This window comes from Mastigoproctus giganteus, chromosome 1 (assembly GCF_048544385.1).
Source record: "Mastigoproctus giganteus isolate SK-2022 chromosome 1, ASM4854438v1, whole genome shotgun sequence".
Lineage (NCBI taxonomy): Eukaryota > Metazoa > Arthropoda > Arachnida > Uropygi > Thelyphonidae > Mastigoproctus > Mastigoproctus giganteus.
The window spans coordinates 237,207,751-237,225,202 of record NC_143575.1 but is presented as its reverse complement, the minus strand read 5'-3'; the positions used below and the strand labels follow the sequence as shown (position 1 = coordinate 237,225,202).

Sequence of the window (17,452 nt, the reverse complement as noted above, 5' to 3'; positions counted from 1 at the left end):
CGCAATACTGCCAGGAGCTCTTCACAAGAAGAAGATCCCTACCGCTGGAATGAATATACACCTGATCAGCTCATCTTGCCCAAATTCAAGCTGGGCTGTCAACGACTACCATCGCTAATGGGATGGGACCTCTGTCCCATAGATGACAACACTGCTTTGGATCTTCTTGATTTAGACTCTTCACAAACTATGATATTATGCAGTGACCAAATGGACAGAAGCCCTGAAGCTGCTGCCATTAAGCTTTCCTTGCTGCGCTCCCTTGCGTGGTTCTTTTCCTCCACCACCGAGGTGGGGGGGTTTTACCCTGGTCGCCTGCCACCTTGCCACCCCTCTTTTCCTCTGGTGGGGCATGGGCCTGCTCCACTGTTTCTGGGGGTCATCTTCCCTATGGACCCCTTATCTCTGTCTTTTCCCCCCAATATTCAGTGTCCCTCCCCCTTCTCTAACTTATAACCAGTGTCTGAATCATTTCTAAATTGCCTGAGCCCTACACCCAAAAACTTAAAAACATCAATTGCATAATTCTTTTGGCTGACCCCTATTTGTAGTGTTTTTTTTTTTTTTTTTAGGTCCTAGCCACTGAAGCCTTAGGAAATTAGGTGGCAGGACCTGCCAGAGTAAATAACTACATTAGTGTACCTGGTCTACATCCTCAGGGCAGAGTGTGGAAACGTTGGAACCCTTTAGGGGCCCAGCGGCTAAATGACCAGAGGAACAACGGTACACTACACTATACACATACACAAAATCCATACACTTTAAACCTCTGGCTTTGACAGTGTTCTGTTTCACACCCACAATGTATACTATGCAGAGATGGGGGGAACCCCTGGTGCCGTTTGACACTGAACACACTCTACACTCTGTCCCTTTGGTACCTACCTACTCATGGGCTTCATTTTAAAAAATACGTGCCTTCCAGTGTACCAATACAAATATCCAATGTCAGTGCAAAAATTCAGGATTCTGTTTAAACTGAGAGCTCAACTGAATTGCTCAGCTCTTTCTCTCAATGGTATCAGAAATTTTTGCAATTACAAGTATTTACTAGACAATTTGGTTATGGTCAGTCTTTAGTTTAAGCTGTACACCTAAAAGTTGAAAATGTACAGAGTTGTCCTCATTCTTAAATGTCACAATCTTTAGAAAATAGTGAATTTTTAGTCTATCTCTGTGTGTTCACCATTCCTGACAGTTTCGTATAAGATTCTGTTAGAATGGTTATGAACTTGTATTTTTTGCCTTAGGCTAACATTGATTCATTATAGGTTATCTTTCAAATCTACTGAAATTTGCCTTGTAACCTTCATGTCAGTCATCTTTCATATATGTCATGTAAACATAAATTGGCAATATGATGCAAGGAAGCAAGCCTTATATAGCACTAAACAAAAAAAAAAAAAAAAAAAAACGCTTGTCCATAGTTTCAATAATTTGTCCAAAACATCCTTAAATTAAATGCAACTACTTAGGGACGCTTCCTTAGCCAGGTGGGCAGGAGCAGCAGTGCATAGCACATGCTTCTTGATTAGATCGGGGTTCGTGCCCATGACCACCGCATATCCCCGGAGCAATATGGCCTTAGTTGCTAATGCTCCTAAAAACCAAATAACAACAACTACTACCTACCTCCAAAAGACTAGGTGGAACTTTATTCCAACACTTTTTGGCTGAATGCAAATTTTTGCACATCTGCTGTGCAGCCATCTTATTATTATTATTATAATTTGCCATATGGCACGAGGAAGCCTGAGGCTTTTGCTGCGCCAGCCAAAAAAAAAAAAAAAAAATTCTGAGTTACCCGCAGAAAAGAGAGAGAGAGAGAGAGATAAGGAAATCACCAAGAAAAAAATAAGAATGATGATATCCTGCTCAGGACCCTGGGTGTGCCTAGTCCATACTCACCAGATGTGAGCCCCTGTGATGATACCAATTTATTTCCCCTTATGTGTTTCAACTCAGAAAAAGTGAAGATGCCATCAACATTTAGTTTTAGTCCTTTTAAAGCCATACACTCCAATAAAGTCACCCGATGCCTAGTATCTAGAGACTGAAATTGGAAGAATCCCAGTCTTCTTGGGTCCCCTAATCTTGTTGCTTGTATCTACACCATGTCCAACTGATCTGTGTCTTCCAAAAATGTTGTTTCCAAGCTAGTATGCATTATTCCAGATGTGACCTGGCCATTGTCTTATACAATGGAATAGTCACTTGTTTGTCCCTGCTTACTCTACACAGAGCATTTCTTGTTGGACTATACAATTACCCCTACATCTTTTTTCATACCCTGCTATTTGCAGATTAAAGGCATAACTACTAACAAGGGTAAAGGAAAAGGCTTTTGTTTGTTTTCATAAGGGTGCTTACAGAGGTCTCAGAAAATTATTAAATCGTTTGCAGTAGGACAAGCAGATGATGTTACCAACAGCAAATTCTAAATGGGAAGTATTCAGGGAAGTAATCAAAGAAGATGCCCAACAAAGAAATGCTGTTTAAGGCTTAGACCTAAATGGATATCAGATGAACTATTGAGACATGTGGCAGAGAATAAAAGTGCATGGGATGCGTATAAATTAGCAGGTGATACAGAAACCTATGATAGATATAAATTAGTCTGTAATCAAGTTACAAAGGAGGTTAGGCAAACTAAGGCAGATTATGAGAAGTCTCTAGAAAGAATGCAATGAAAAACAGCAGAGACTTCCATTCTTATATTAACAATAGAAGGAAGGGGCTGAATCGCATTGGGCTACTTGATGTCAGTGGGTTAACTGTTGATGACCCTGCTCAGATTGTGGACAAATTGATTAGGTATTTTGTATTTACATTTACACGTGAGGAATTCTTTAGGGAAGAGGGATGGCAGAAGTTTATCGAACTCTAACGAGGAGCTAAATGATTTTGTGATAACTGAAAGGAAAGTGGAGGTGGAATTATTTAGGATGGACATAAAAAATGCACCTGGGGCAAATGCAATCTATCCAATTATATTAAGGGAGGCAGCAAATGAGGTAAGCAAACCCTTAGCCATAATTATGAGAGCATCCTTGGATTCATGGGAGGTCACTATGGACTGGAGAAGTGCAAATATATCCCCTATTCATAAAGGGGGGGGGGATCAAACGGTGACATGAGTAATCATAGACCTGTTAGCTTAATGTCTGCTCCAGGAAAAATAGTGGAATCAGTGGTTAAAGAAGTAATGCAGAACCATTTGGACAGGCATAGATTTGTTAAAAATCTTTTCCAAACATTTCCCTTTAGGGTACTATGAAGCACTGATCAAGGAACTGGATGCAAAAAATAATTTTAACATCATATACTTTCATGATTTCGGGAAGGCTTTTGATACTGTTGCACATAAAAGGCTGCTGTACAAACTGGAAAATTGTGGCATTAAGGGCAAGTTACTGCTATGGATAAAGGGATGGTTAACTGGAAGAAGACAGAGGATGGTTATCAGTGGGTATTGCGCTTTGTGGACTAACATTATTAGTTGAGTTCCACAGGGTTCAGTGCTGGGTCCATTGTTCAGTATTTATCAGTGATATTGATGATGGTATATCTGGGTTAATGTCTAAGTTTGTAGATGATACAAAGGTTTGGCAGGATCGTTAATGGCACCCATCAGGATAAGCTACTGCAACAAGATCTAAGAAAATTTGTTCGATGGGCTGAGAAATGGCAGTTGAAGTTTAACATCGACAAATGTAAGATGCTGCACATGGGCAGCAGTAATCTCAGAGTAACTTAACAACTATGTGGTATTCTACACTCTTTAGTGGTAGTGGAGAATGAAAATGACCTGGGGGTAATTGTGCAGTCAGACATGAAATTCTCTGAGCAGTGCAGACATGCTTCCAGGACAGTTCATGGAGTTTTGTCAATGATATACATAAACCCTCCTAACAGGGATAAGGAGGTGGTTATCCCTTTGTATAAGGCTGCATCTTGAGTGTTGTATATAGGTTTAGAGGCCTCACTTTAGGAAGGATGTTGATCTGCTGGAACGGATGTAGAGAAGGGCAACAAGATTGGTAAAGTGAACAAAAGGGTGCTCTTACCCAGAAAGGCTTCTGTTCTGCAAATTTCACACCATTGGGGAGATCTGATTGAGGCATTTAAAGCCTTGAATAGATTGAGTAAGCTGAGTATTAATAATATTCTTACACTTGCTGAGACTATACAAATGAAGGGGCAAAAATTCAAGCTGAGGGAGGATGGTTACAGGAGATGGATGTGCGGAAGTTTGCCTTCATCCAGTGGGTTGTCGATTGTTGGAACAGGCTTCCATCTGTTGTTGTGGAAATGGTCAGGTTGAATACATTCAAGGGAGAACTAGACAAATTCTTGGAGGATACGGATGGGTGAGCTGTTTTTTTTTTTGGTCCCTAGGAAGTAACTATAGTTGGTGACTTGATTGACAGGTAGAATAGGACCAGGTATATCTGCCAGGGGGTAAAGTTGATGGTGTAGAAATTCAAGGGTTATGTTTGAAATTGAAAGTGTCTGTAATCCTGCCCAGACAGATTATGATTGAGTACGTGAAGAGAGTCTTGTTGTATGCTGTAGTCACAGCATGGATTTGTTAAGGGACAGTCTTGCCCTACCAGTCTGATTGGATATCTGAAGGAATGATGTAAAAAGTAATTTTCACATATATTTAGATTTTGTAAAAGCTTTTGATACTGTTTGTACATTGGAGCGGTATGGCATTAAGGGAAATTATTGCTGTGGATAAAGGGAATGCTTGAGTGGGAGAAGGCACAGTGGTTATCACTGGGCACTGCTCTTAGACAAATGTTATTAGTGCAGTCCCCCAGGGTTCAATGCTGGATACAATGATGTTTACAATATTTATTTATTAATGATATTGATGATGACATATCAGGCCTAATGTCTAGTGACATGGTGCATTAACTCTGGTCATTTTTGAACCATTAAAATAACCTAACCAACTTATTGTTTAACTTTTCAGATACGAAGTTTGGCATGGTGGCTAATGACAGTAGTCAGGGTATGCTACGGGAACAAGACCTAGCTGAATTATGCAGATAGGCTGAGAAGTGGAAATTGAAGTTTAACATTGACAAATACAAGTTACTTCATAAGGGTAACAGTAATCCCAAATTAATATAACTCAGGTACCTGTGAGGATAGTATATTATAGTGCAAGGTTATGTTGTTATTTGGTTTTTAGGAGCATTAGCAACTAAGGCCATATTGCTCCGGCAATATATGGTTGTCATTCCCCGACCTTTCCACATTTGGTGGTGACAGGGTCGAACCCCGGTCTAATCAAGAAGCATGTGCTACGCACTGCTGCTCTTTCCCACCTGGCTACGGAGGCGCCCTGTACACTGCAAGGACAGAATTCATGGGATACCTGGTTCCTGGACAACGTGACGTCGTGAGTCACCCCTCTCTAGTTTACGAACCCACCTCTTGGCAGCACATAGGTACAATGCATTCACATAAGCAGTAATTTGATGTCAGTATGGATAAACGTCATGAGTTAACCAACTTTGAAAGAGGGATGATGGTGGGTGCCTGACATATGGACCATTCTCGCGAGGTGGTACAGAAATTGCACTATTCCCATTCAACAGTATCAAGAGTGTATCAGGAATACCTCATTTCTGGAATAACATCTCATCATCATGGACAGTGCTGTGGGTGGAGAAAGGTAGTGGATGAACATGGTTGTCGACGCCTGTCTTGCATTGTTTCAGCCAACTGGAGAGTGACAGTGGCACAAATCACTGCCAACTTCAGTGAGGGAGGTGCCAGAAATGTCTCCACCAAGACCATCAGGCAATCATTAGCTGCAGTAGGTTATGAGAGTCGCCGACCTACGAGAGTCCCATTGCTAACACCACGACACAAGACTCTACGCCTCAACTAGGCGAAAGAACATCGGCACTGGACCACCTTGAATGATTGGAGACAGGTCTCCTGGTCCGATGAGTCCCATTTCCAGTTATTTTGAATGGACCGGAGGGTGCATATCTGGCAGAAACCACACAAAGCTATGCACCTGCCATCTCAACAAATACTGTTCATGCATTATGGTTGGTAATGCTCTGGGGCTGCTACAGGTTGGGACCTCTGGTGCGTCTAGGCTCATCTCTAAATGGTCTAGGTTACATGTCCATCCTTGCAGACCATCTTCATCCCTTCTTGGTCATGCACCCACAGGCAATGGACTCTTCTAGCATGACTGTGTGCCTCCCCACAGAGCTGTGGTTACTAGAACGTGGTTCGAAGAGCATTCCACAGATTTTATCACCATGGAATGGCTTCCCCGTTTACCAGACATGAACCCTGTAGTGCATCTTTGGGGTGTTGTGGATAGGTCCGTTTGAGCTTTGGATCCTCCACCCAGGAATGCGATGGGATTATGGACAGCGGTGCAACGCCTTTGGAAATACCCGTGGAACACTTCCGTGAACTAGTGGACTCAATGCCTCGCCATGTGACTGCCCTTATCCAGGCAAAAGGTGGGCCTACCCATTACTAGGCAGGTATCCCACGAATTCTGTCCACTCAGTGTATAGTATAGTATGTCTGATGAATGGTGGCACCTGGAATGCCAGTTCAACACTGCCCTGTTTTGCTGTAGTGATAGAGTACATGCATGTAAGTAGAAAAACAAAAGTGAACATAAGAGTAACCATTTCAGGTTAAATTAGGAATTCAATTTGCAGGAAATTTTGTTTAGAGTTAGATTTCTTTAAAAATAGAACTATTTGGAGATAGATAACCTGAAATAGTTAACCACTCAACTATTTGCAAGAAAAGGAATTATACAAAAAACTATACAACTTTAACAAATAGTTATACAAACTGTTTGCAACAAAAGAAATTATACAGAATTATACATATGAAAAATATACAAAATTTTACAGAAACAAAATATACAAAATTTTACAGAAACAAAATATACAAAATTTTACAGAAACAAAATATACAAATAATTATACAAAAGAAATTATTGCATATTCAAAGGGGAAAAAAAGGGAATTAGCCATTAAAGTTAATAAATGTCCATCCAGCAATTAATGTCCAGTCAGTTCAAGACTTTAACAGGTGTTCAACACAATAAATTTTATAAGATAATGACATAAATTATGTTACTTTATGAGATTTTATAACATTCAAGTTGTGATTAGAATCAAATAAATATTGAAGATGGTAAAGAGCATACTTTACCATAAAATCTAAAGAAAACGAAGGTGTTATTTAAATATAAACATATTTTTAATATAAATACATATAAATACAATTTAAATATAAATAGAAACTCAATTATACAACGTACTTGTTTATATGAAGCACATACCATTCCCCTGTGAAAGGAAATTTACTTTTCTATGTAAATATATCCGTTTTTTACAAAATTTGGTTAATTTGTATTACAAAGTTCGTTTTTCACCCCTGAGAAATAAATATTGTTATTTTGTATGTTTAATACAAATCTTGGCACAGCTGTCAGATTATTGCCTCTGGCCATCCGATTACCTTCCCAAAACAAAACCAGTTTATGGTAGCTACAGTGTCAAGGGCACTCTGAATAACATCTTTCTGAAGGATGAGTTGTTAAATTAACAAAAGAATGAAAACAGTTTTTCCAAGTTGTTTACGTACGGTCTCTCTCTCTCTCTCTCCACGGGATCAAGGTCAGTTGCAATTGTTAATCCAGTTCAAAGAGTCTTTTGCTACAGTATACGATAAACAATTTTTTGTGCCATTTTATCTGAGCTGATGTCTTTTTCAGAATTAAGTCTTTAAATAAATTTAAAATTTGTTCATATTAAATCTTATCTAGCAGTGTTATGGCGACAAAACATAAATGGACGAAATTAAACTGAAATTTATACAAGACTGATAGGATGGAATGAAGCAAAACAGATATTGCAAAGGAATATGACATACCTTTACCTAATTTATCTGCAATACTGAAAAACCGAAAAAGACTTGAAGAAGTGTATGACACTGGAGCAGCGATAAAAAAGAGGAAACTCTTTTTCAAGCTTCTCATGTTTTGTGGTGCAAAACATGAGGAGCTTGAAATAAAACTTTTCCGAGTGGTATGAATAAATGCGGGCATCAATTTGCCAATATCGGGTCTGATTTTGCAAGAAAAGGCAAATTATGTAGCTCAGCAACATGGAATTAGCGACTTGAAATGCAGCAGTGGTTGGTTCCAAAGATTTAACGACAGGAATAACTTGGTTTTGTAAAATGTTTGCAGTGAGTCTGGATTAGTTGACAAAGAAAAGGTTGGAAACTCATTGTTCTGTGCGGTCCATTCTTGAAAAATATGAGGCAAAGGATATTTTTAATCTTAATCTTGATGAGACAGGTTTATTTTATAATTTGCTGCCAAACAAAACATTTGCTGTTCGAGGAGAGGCTTGTCATGGTGGAAAATTTAGTAAACAAAGACTCGGTGTTCTGTTATGCTGTAATTCAGATGGCAGTACAAAACTATGTCCACTTTTGACTGGTAAGTTTTCCAAGCCAAGATGTTTTAAAGCAGTTAACCAACTTCCCTGTGATTATGAGGCCAATAGAAGTGCTTGGTTTACAGTCAGAATTTTTCAGTCTTAGTTATTAAGAGTATATAGAAGAATGACTTCAGAAAAAGGGAACATTTTGATGATTCTAGATAGTTGTGCAGCACATTCTGCAGAGACACTTCAGTTGACAAATTACGGCTGTTGTTTTTATCCCCAATACCACTAGTTTTATGCAACCACTGGATCAAGGCATTATTTCTAACCTCAAGAGAGTATACAGAGCCTGCCCGATAAGGCACATATTATTGCAATAAAGATTTCTAGAAGCAGGGAACAATTTGCAGCCAAATAGGAACGTCTTGGATGCTATCCAAGCAATACTGCTCCAAGCCATAATCCTGTTATTGCTTGGGACAGTATTGCATCAAGTGTAATAATTAGCTGCTTCAGAAAGAGTGGCTTTGGAGAGAATATCATTGAAAAACATGGTCCAGCAGATGAATGTGATAGCAACATTGAGGAATGGAGGAATTTGAAGGATTTCGGATTTTGTTGGTGAATTTGAAAAGTTTGTGAAGGTGGATTTTGAAGTTGCTCCCACTGCAATGCCAGAAGAGCTGCTGCCAAACAAAACGATGATGTTTTTGTTACCAGTGACAGTAAAAGTGAAGAAGTACACACTGCCATCTAAAAAAGATGCCCAAAATGCTTTGAGCATAACAGAGAGTATGTTGGCTGCAGTAATGTTGATAAAGAAACAACTATTGCATTTGATAATGTTTGTGCTGTAGTTAAAAATGCATATAGGACAAAAACTGTGCAAACAACATTTGATTATTTCTTTAAATTAGATTAATTAAAAAGTTAATGGTTTGCATGTCTCCTTTTATATTAAGATTGTAATTCTTTCACTGTGATATTAAAATATTGTACATATCAAAATATATACTTTACAATATTTTCATTTCTGTTAATTTCTTTTTTTCTTCATTTATCTTACAAATAAAATAAAATCTTCAAAAAACGTGTTATTCACATTACTGTATTGTTAGACAAGCCTTTTGTTTTTGTTATATATTTTTTATTATTATTTTTAGATATATAGTATGTACAAAAAAAAAAAAAAAAAAAAAAGCACAATGAAATTTTGACACTATTGGGTGATCTTGTTACTACAAACTTCATTATTTCAAAACGGGAAAATTTAGGTCCCTTGAACTTTGTATTAACAAGATTCAACTGTACAAAGGGTACTAGGAAAGTTTTGCAATACAGCTTTGTTTATTTAATTTTTTCAAAGTAATTTCCTCTACATTCAATACACCTCTCCATCCTCCGAAACCAATCTTTAAACCAGTTCTGCCAAGTTTCACTAGGGAGTAAAGCACACTCGTTGTCCCAAGCCCGTAGAAGGTCCTCATCACTGGAAAACAGCCTCCCTTTTAGCTTCATTTTCACATGCGGGAACAGTGCAAAATCGCAGGGAGCAAGGTCTGGACTGTAGGGAGGGTGCTCGAGAAGTTTCAGTCCTGTCGTGGTCAAATATTCGGTGCAGGCTTTGGCGCAGTGAGCGGAGCATTATCGTGATGGAGGTACCAGGTGTCCATTCTTGACTTTGGCCGCAGGTTCTTCATAGATCCAATGACTTTAGGCAGGCATTGTTCAGTATACCACTTAGCTGTGACTGTCTTCTGCGTGTCCAAAACGACATGTTCCACAATTCCACTCGATTTGAAAAATACAGCTATCATTTTCTTCTTTACAGATCGGGATTTTCCGACAATTACGGGTGTGTCGTCATCATCAAAGATCCAAACTTTGTTTTGAGCCTTGGTCGGCAGATCGTAATAGTACAGCCAAGTCTCGTCACCTGTCACGATGTTGTTCACATACCGAGATTGTCCCTTATCAAACTTTTTTAACATCTCCCGGCACCAAGTCACACGTCGTGTCATCTGCTCTTCAGTCAGTTGATGCGGCACTCAGAGAGAACAAAGTTTCTTCACGTGCAAATGATCTTGCAGAATCGAACGAATTGCTGGTGCATTTAGGCCTAAAGTATCCTCTATCTGTTGGTAGGTCACTCGCCTGTTTTCGTCAAGCATTTTCCTCACAGCAGTAACGTTTTCCTCCGTAACTGATGTTCGTGGCCTTCCCGGCCTCTCAGAATCCTCCAGAGTGAAATTTCCCCTTTGGAATTCTCTATACCACCTGAATATCGTTGTACGATGTGGACAATCATCATCTAGTGCAAGAGTCATTTCTTCTAAGCACTGGTCTATGGTTAAACCACGCACGAAATTATACCGCAAAACTGTCCTTATCTCATTTCGTGACCACGATGCCATCGCAAGCACTTTACACTCTCACTACTAATGAATAACTGATCCCATCGACTTGGCGCGGCGGCTACTATGCACGTATGAACATGTCTCAACATGCAGCAACAAGCAGCTTCCTGTGATTCATTGTTGCGTCATATTGCAAAACTTTCCTAGTACCCTTTGTATTTACAAAATATGAACATATTTGCAGAATGTCAAATTTCACAGTAAAAAAACATATGGAGCAGTTGAGTTGAATGTTGCAGTTTATACAGTTTGTGCTACCAGGCTGATAGCAACAAGTAAGTTCTTGGATACATTCCTTAAAATTAAGAATTTAAAAAATTTAGGGGAGAAGCTTGATGAGATTCTGAAAGAATTGGGGAATTATTAATGAATTTAAGAAAGTTGAGTATAGGTGTTGTTTGATAAATACAAAATAGGTTTATAATTCAGATAATAACTGTTTTCTTTTAAGAAAGACACAGTGAGAAATTTTAAAGGACTGAAAGAAAGTAGGAGAGGAAATGAAGAAAGATTTCTGATCTGGAGTAACAGGACCAGTGATAGACAGTAATTGGGAACAAACTTTATTGTAAATAGGGCAAAAGAAAAGAAAATGGGCACAATCTTCAACAGAAATGCAGAGACAAAGTTTGGAGTTGGAAAGATGGAAATAGGCAAGTTTAAAATTTATGGAACTGTTTCCTGTTAAAAGAAAGCTAGAAAACGTGCTGGGAGAAAACCATTTATGAGTGGTTTTATTAACAAACGTAACTTCTGGAATAAATAATTTTGTGATTAAACCTTTTTGGGAATCAGACAGCAAAGTTTCCAACAGTCACAAAGAATTTTGAAAATTCATTGTTTTTCTTGTTTAGGACTGGAGGATACATTGATTTGAATTCCATTGAATTCTACAGGAAGTCCTTTACAAATGAAGTAAGAAAGTCCAAAGTAAATTGAATATAAGTCTAAAGGTAGTGAACCAGATAGAACTTTTAGGGCAGCGGTACAGACAGTTCTGCATGCCCTAACTAGTACCACTGAGGGTAGTGGAGAATGAAAAAGATCTGAAGGGGCAATTGTGCACTTTTCTGATATGAAATTTTCTAAGCAGTGCAAACAGGTGGTGGTACAGCCCATGAGATTTTGTCAGTGATATACAGGAATTTTGCCAGTAGGGATAAAGAGGTGGTTATCCTTTTGTATGAGGCAATTGCCAAGACACATATTGAGTACTGCATACAGGTCTGGAGGTGATGAAACCTCATCTGTTGAAGGATGTGAATCTGTTGGAGTGGGTACAGAGAAGAGCAACAAGATTAGTGAGATGAAAGGGTACTCTTGCCAGGAAAGACTTCAGTTCTGCAAATTGCATCATATGGAAACTAGATGGAAACTAAACTAGGCTAGAAGGACTAGACTAGAAGGAAACTAGACTGAAACTAGAAACTATTAGTGGAGTCCCTCAGAGTTCAGTGTTGGGTCTATTGTTGTTTTCTGTATTTATAAATGATATTGATGATGGTATATCAAACTTAATGTCCAAGTTTGCAGACGATACAAAGGTTGGCAGGGTTGTTAAGGACACTACTGACAGTATGCTGCTGCAACAGGATCTGGAAAGGTTGAGCAGATGGGCTGAGAGGTGGCAAATGAAGTTTAACGTTGACAAATGTAAAGTACTACATATGGGAAACAGTAACCCCAGAGCAATGTATCAACTCTGTGGAACTACACTGACAGTGGTAGAGAATGAAAAGGACCTGGGGGTAATTGTGCAGGCAGACATGAAGTTTTCTGAGTAGTGCAGACAGGCTGCAAGAGTAGCTCATGGTGTCTTGTCAATGAGATACAGGAATTTTTCTAGCAAGGATAAGGAGGTGATTATTCCCTTGTATAAGGCAATAGTCAGGCCACACATTGAGTACTGTATACAGGTCTGGAGGCCTCATTTCAAGAAGGATGTAGAGCTGCTGGAACAAGTACAGAGAAGGGCAAAAAGATTAGTGAATGGAACAAAGGGTTGCTCTCACGAAGAAAGGCTTAAGTTTTGCAAATTACAGTGTCTGGAGACTAGGCACCGGTGAGGTGATCTGTGAGGTGTATAAAGTCTTGAATGTTTGAGAATGCTCAATGCTCAGAATAATCACCTGGGAGGGCATAAATTCAAATTGAGGAAAGACAGATGTAGGATAGACGTGTGGAAATTTGCCTTTAGCCAGCAGGTAGTTGGTTGGTGGAACAGATTTCCATCCCTTGTTGTGGAAGTTGATGGCCTAAATAAATTTAAGGCTGAGCTGGACAGATATTTTGAACAAACGGAGTTGTGAAATGGAAGTGGGGTTTTTTTTTTTTTTTTTTTTTTTTTGGGTGATGCTCCATAAGCTTGCTTTCTTGCATCATATGCCTCTACTAATGTTAATGCTAGACACCTGTGAGGAGATCTGATTGAGTTGTTTAAAGCTCTGAATTCTGATGGAATCTTTCTTTTTCTCAGACTGTGCACATGAGGGGGGGCATAAATTCAAATTGAGGAAGTCTGGTTGCATGACAGATGGGTGGAAATTTTCTTTCAGCCAGAGGTAGATGATTATTGGAACAGAGAATGAATCAAACTGTTAGAGGTGATAGACAGATGATATGGGATGTGTCCCCCCCCATTTGATACTGTATAAATTTGGTTTCTTGCATCATTTGCTACTACTAATACTGATTCTCTGAGTTTTGGTACTACCCAGTGGTGTGCTATTCTGGAATTACTGCTACCCAGATGCAGTACCTTACATTTTATTACCATTAACTGCTTAATTTATTTAGGTCCCTTTTAAAGTAAGATGCCCTAATTACTGTCATTAACCATTGTTTCCACCTTTATATCATCAGCAAACTTTGACATCAAACTTGAAATACCTACATCAATGTCATTAATGAACATTAAAAGCAGTGAGGAGCACAACACCAACCCTTGTGGAACTCTACTCATAACATTGGTCTATGAAGAGCAGTGACTATTTATAACTACCCTTTGTCTCCTACCACTTCGCCGCCGACCGGGCTAGCCGAGTGGGTCAAGTACCTGCCCGGCAACCCAAGGTCGTGGGTTCGATTCCCGCCTCGGGCTTGGATCAAAGTACTGCAAAAACCTTGGGAGGTGCAATATGGCCATAGAAGCCGATGCGCCAACAACTACCAAATCAATCAACCTACCACTTCGCCATCCCTTTGTCTATAGTAGTAACTTCCCCCTAATGCCACATTGCTATACTTTATTCAATAGTCATATAAGGGGCATACTTCAAAGGTTTTACTGAAATCTAATAGATGTCAAAATTACCCTTGTCATTCACTTCCTTCATGACAACGTCATAGTAACTAATGAGATTTGTGAATCATAATCTCCCTTGAACAAACCTGTGCTATGATTGCATTATGACTCCACTCTTATCAAGATGATCACCTTGCATTACTTATGTAATGGTTCCATTATTTTCCCTGACCTAGAGATCTGTAGTTTAAACTAAGAGATCTATAGTTTATCCATTTCACCCTTTGACCCACCCATGTGTATAGGAGGTACATTTGCACATCTCCAATCTACAGGTATTTTCCATGAATCTAAGGGTGCTCTCACTATTATGGCCAAAGTAATAGTTATCTCTTTTGCAGTTTCTCTACAACCTCACTATGTTATTATAAAATTGTTTCATTCCGAGTCAGTATTCGATGGACTTCTGCTAACCTCATCTCTAAAGACATTCTTCATGTGTGAATATGTAGATGCAAAATATTTATTCAGTTTACCAGCAATCTGTAAAGGATCATCAGTAGTCACACTATTCATATCCAGTAGACCAGTGGCATTTGTTCCCCTCTTTCTAGTTTAACATATGCAAAGATTTCTCTGTTGCTTTTCTTTACACCCTTAGCCAAGGAATTTTCATAATCTGGCTTAGCTTAATGTCTGTCCCGGGCTGCACTTTTGCAGCCAATTTTATTTTTCAACAATTCTTTTATTTATGTTTTTTTTTTTTTTTTTTTTTTTATTTGGTTTTGAGGAGCAACTAAGGCCATATTGCTCAGGAATATGTGGTGGTCATTCCCTGACCTTTCCGCATCCTCCATATTTGGCGGTGATGGGCTCGAACCCCAGTCTAATCAAGAAGCATGTGTTACACACTGCTGCTCCTTCCCACCTGGCTACGGAGGCACCTTTATTTTTATAAGTGTTGCTAGTTGTGAGAGGAGTTTTTCTAAATTAAAATTGATTCAGAATTACCTAAGATCTACAATGAGTACCTTGCGTTTAAGAAATCTTGCCATATAGAACAGCAACTGAGTGATGAAATAGACTTCAACAATCTCATCGACGATTTTGCTAACAGAAAAGCAAAAAAAAAATAACATTTTAGAATGTTGGAGTTAAAGTTTTACTTTAAAAATAAACATAGTGTTTTAATTTATTTCCCTATAGGTTGTTTTGACTTTTTTTGTAGTATTTTTGATGTGTATTGAGAGGGGAGGCAAACTCAGGAACCGCCCCAGGCGGCCAAAGTCTTAGCTACAGTACTGCCACAACTGTAAACAATTCATTATGATATCCAAAAAAGATCAGAAAGTTGATGAAAAAAATTATTGTGTGAACCTCAAAACAGAAACTGGATTTTTGAAAAAGATTAGAAAAAGATGAAAATCATATTATTCTTATGAAAGAGTATGATCCTAGCTTTTTAACAATTTATGATAGAAAAGCACAACCAGTACAAATTTACAGTGAAAAGAAGTATTATTTTAAAATTAAGCAAAGGAAACGAAGTATATTCTAAAGCAATGGAGAAATCAGTCAACTTCCAACTCTTAAGCTATGTTGAAACTTTTCATTTGATCACCAATGTGTTTTCTTCAGTTTGATTCACAGGTGAAATATTAGCTTATGTTATTCTTTTTTAGACAAATTCAATGGAAAAATTTGAACTCAAGCAATTGTGTTTGACATTTCTAGGCTTTTTGTATTTGACATAAAATTCTTCTAAATGATTTCCTACATTATGACCTGCTGACTGTCTTTTGCAACTGAATATTCAATTTTCTCTCTGAACACTTAGTGCCGATGATGATAGACAATAGTTCTCTCTTCTAACATTTCCTCTAATGCTGGTGGCCCCAGGTTCAGATTTTTCTCCCACTCTCTTGTATATTAATGACCTTCTTCGACTGACTGCAAATCCTATCAATGGTTTTGCTGATGATAGCACACTACATTTCACCTTTCAGTTTGAGAAACCGTGTTCTGCACAGCCTCAGCTTCTTAAATATTCACCACCAGTTCCTTAAATGCTGATCTCCAGGTAATTCTCAAGTGGTCAAAGATAACTTAGTTGATTTCAATCCCTTCAAAACTCATATCTGTCTAATTAATATCTTGCAAAAAAGACTCTTCTGCTCCTATGCTTATCTTCGATGACACTCAATTTCTAGGCAAGATCATATATTTCTGTTAGGGATTACTCTGACTTCTAATCTCTCTTGTGGCATAAGCACATTACAAATATTGCTTCCTCTGCATCTGAAAAACTGGGTTTTCTCTTTTGCTGTTGGTGTTACTTTTCTTCAGTACAGCTGTTCACTTTGTACAAATTACAAATCTGCCCTACCATGAAATATTGTTTCAACATGTGCAGCAGTGCACCCAAAAAATCTCTCTCAGGCTTCTAGATTCCATTCAAATGAATGCAGTTAGTTTAATTGATGACCGATCTCTAACCAGTTCTCTTCAATCTCCGTCTCATAGACATTCTGTTTCTGCTGCTTGCCTTTTTCAATAAATACTTCCATGTGCACTGTTCTTCTGAATTGGCTTCTATAATTCCTGCTCTCTCTTCTAAACATGTTCCACGACAAGTCAACATCCTTTTACTGTCCAACTTCAAATTCACAGAACCAGCTTTTCTTCTTCCTCATTTATTCCTTAAATTTCCATTTTCTGGAACAACCTCCCTCCATAGGTATTTCCTGAGAATTACAATTTACCGGAAATGAAATCTAATGTCAACAAGTATCTTCTATCATCATCTCAACCTTCAACCCGTGCCTGGTACTTAGTACTACAGGTTCTAATAACTCTCATGCTCTGAGTTTCATAAAAGAGGTGGGGGGAGAAAACAGTCTGATTCGAGCTTGATTATGATTTGTGCTACCTTGCCTGAGGGCCATACCTCTGATGCCTTCTTTTTTTTATTATTATTTTTTAATGAATGGTCATGCTTTTTTCCTTCTTGTAATCTCAAAATCGCAAAATTTAAAAAAATAAACCAAAAATAAAATTGAATAGCATGAGAAATTTATTATATCATAACAAAACCTAGTACTGTGTAATATTATATTGTTAACAAAATCTCTTACAACGTGTTCTTTTTTTCTTTTTTAGATTAAAGATCAGAATTTGATACCATGCTCCAATAATAATAATAACAATAATAATAATAACAATAATAATGATGATGACCTAACGCAAGGAGATAAACTCAATCGCATCAAAGCTTTGAGAAGACATCCTCGTTCTCATACAACTGGAGCAGTAGAGTGAGTTATTTTTAGATA

The 17,452-nt window shown here is 38.3% G+C and overlaps 1 protein-coding gene across 1 annotated transcript in view; it reads left to right on the top strand.

The window, feature by feature from the left end:
* LOC150091667 (dual specificity protein phosphatase CDC14C-like) overlaps positions 1 to 17,452 on the top strand; it is a 481,702-nt gene that overhangs the window by 415,181 nt on the left and 49,069 nt on the right. The window contains exon 12 of the mRNA XM_090385065.1: positions 17,280 to 17,434. Coding sequence (XP_090241191.1) covers positions 17,280 to 17,434 — 155 coding nt within the window. The remainder of the gene's footprint in view (positions 1 to 17,279; positions 17,435 to 17,452) is intronic.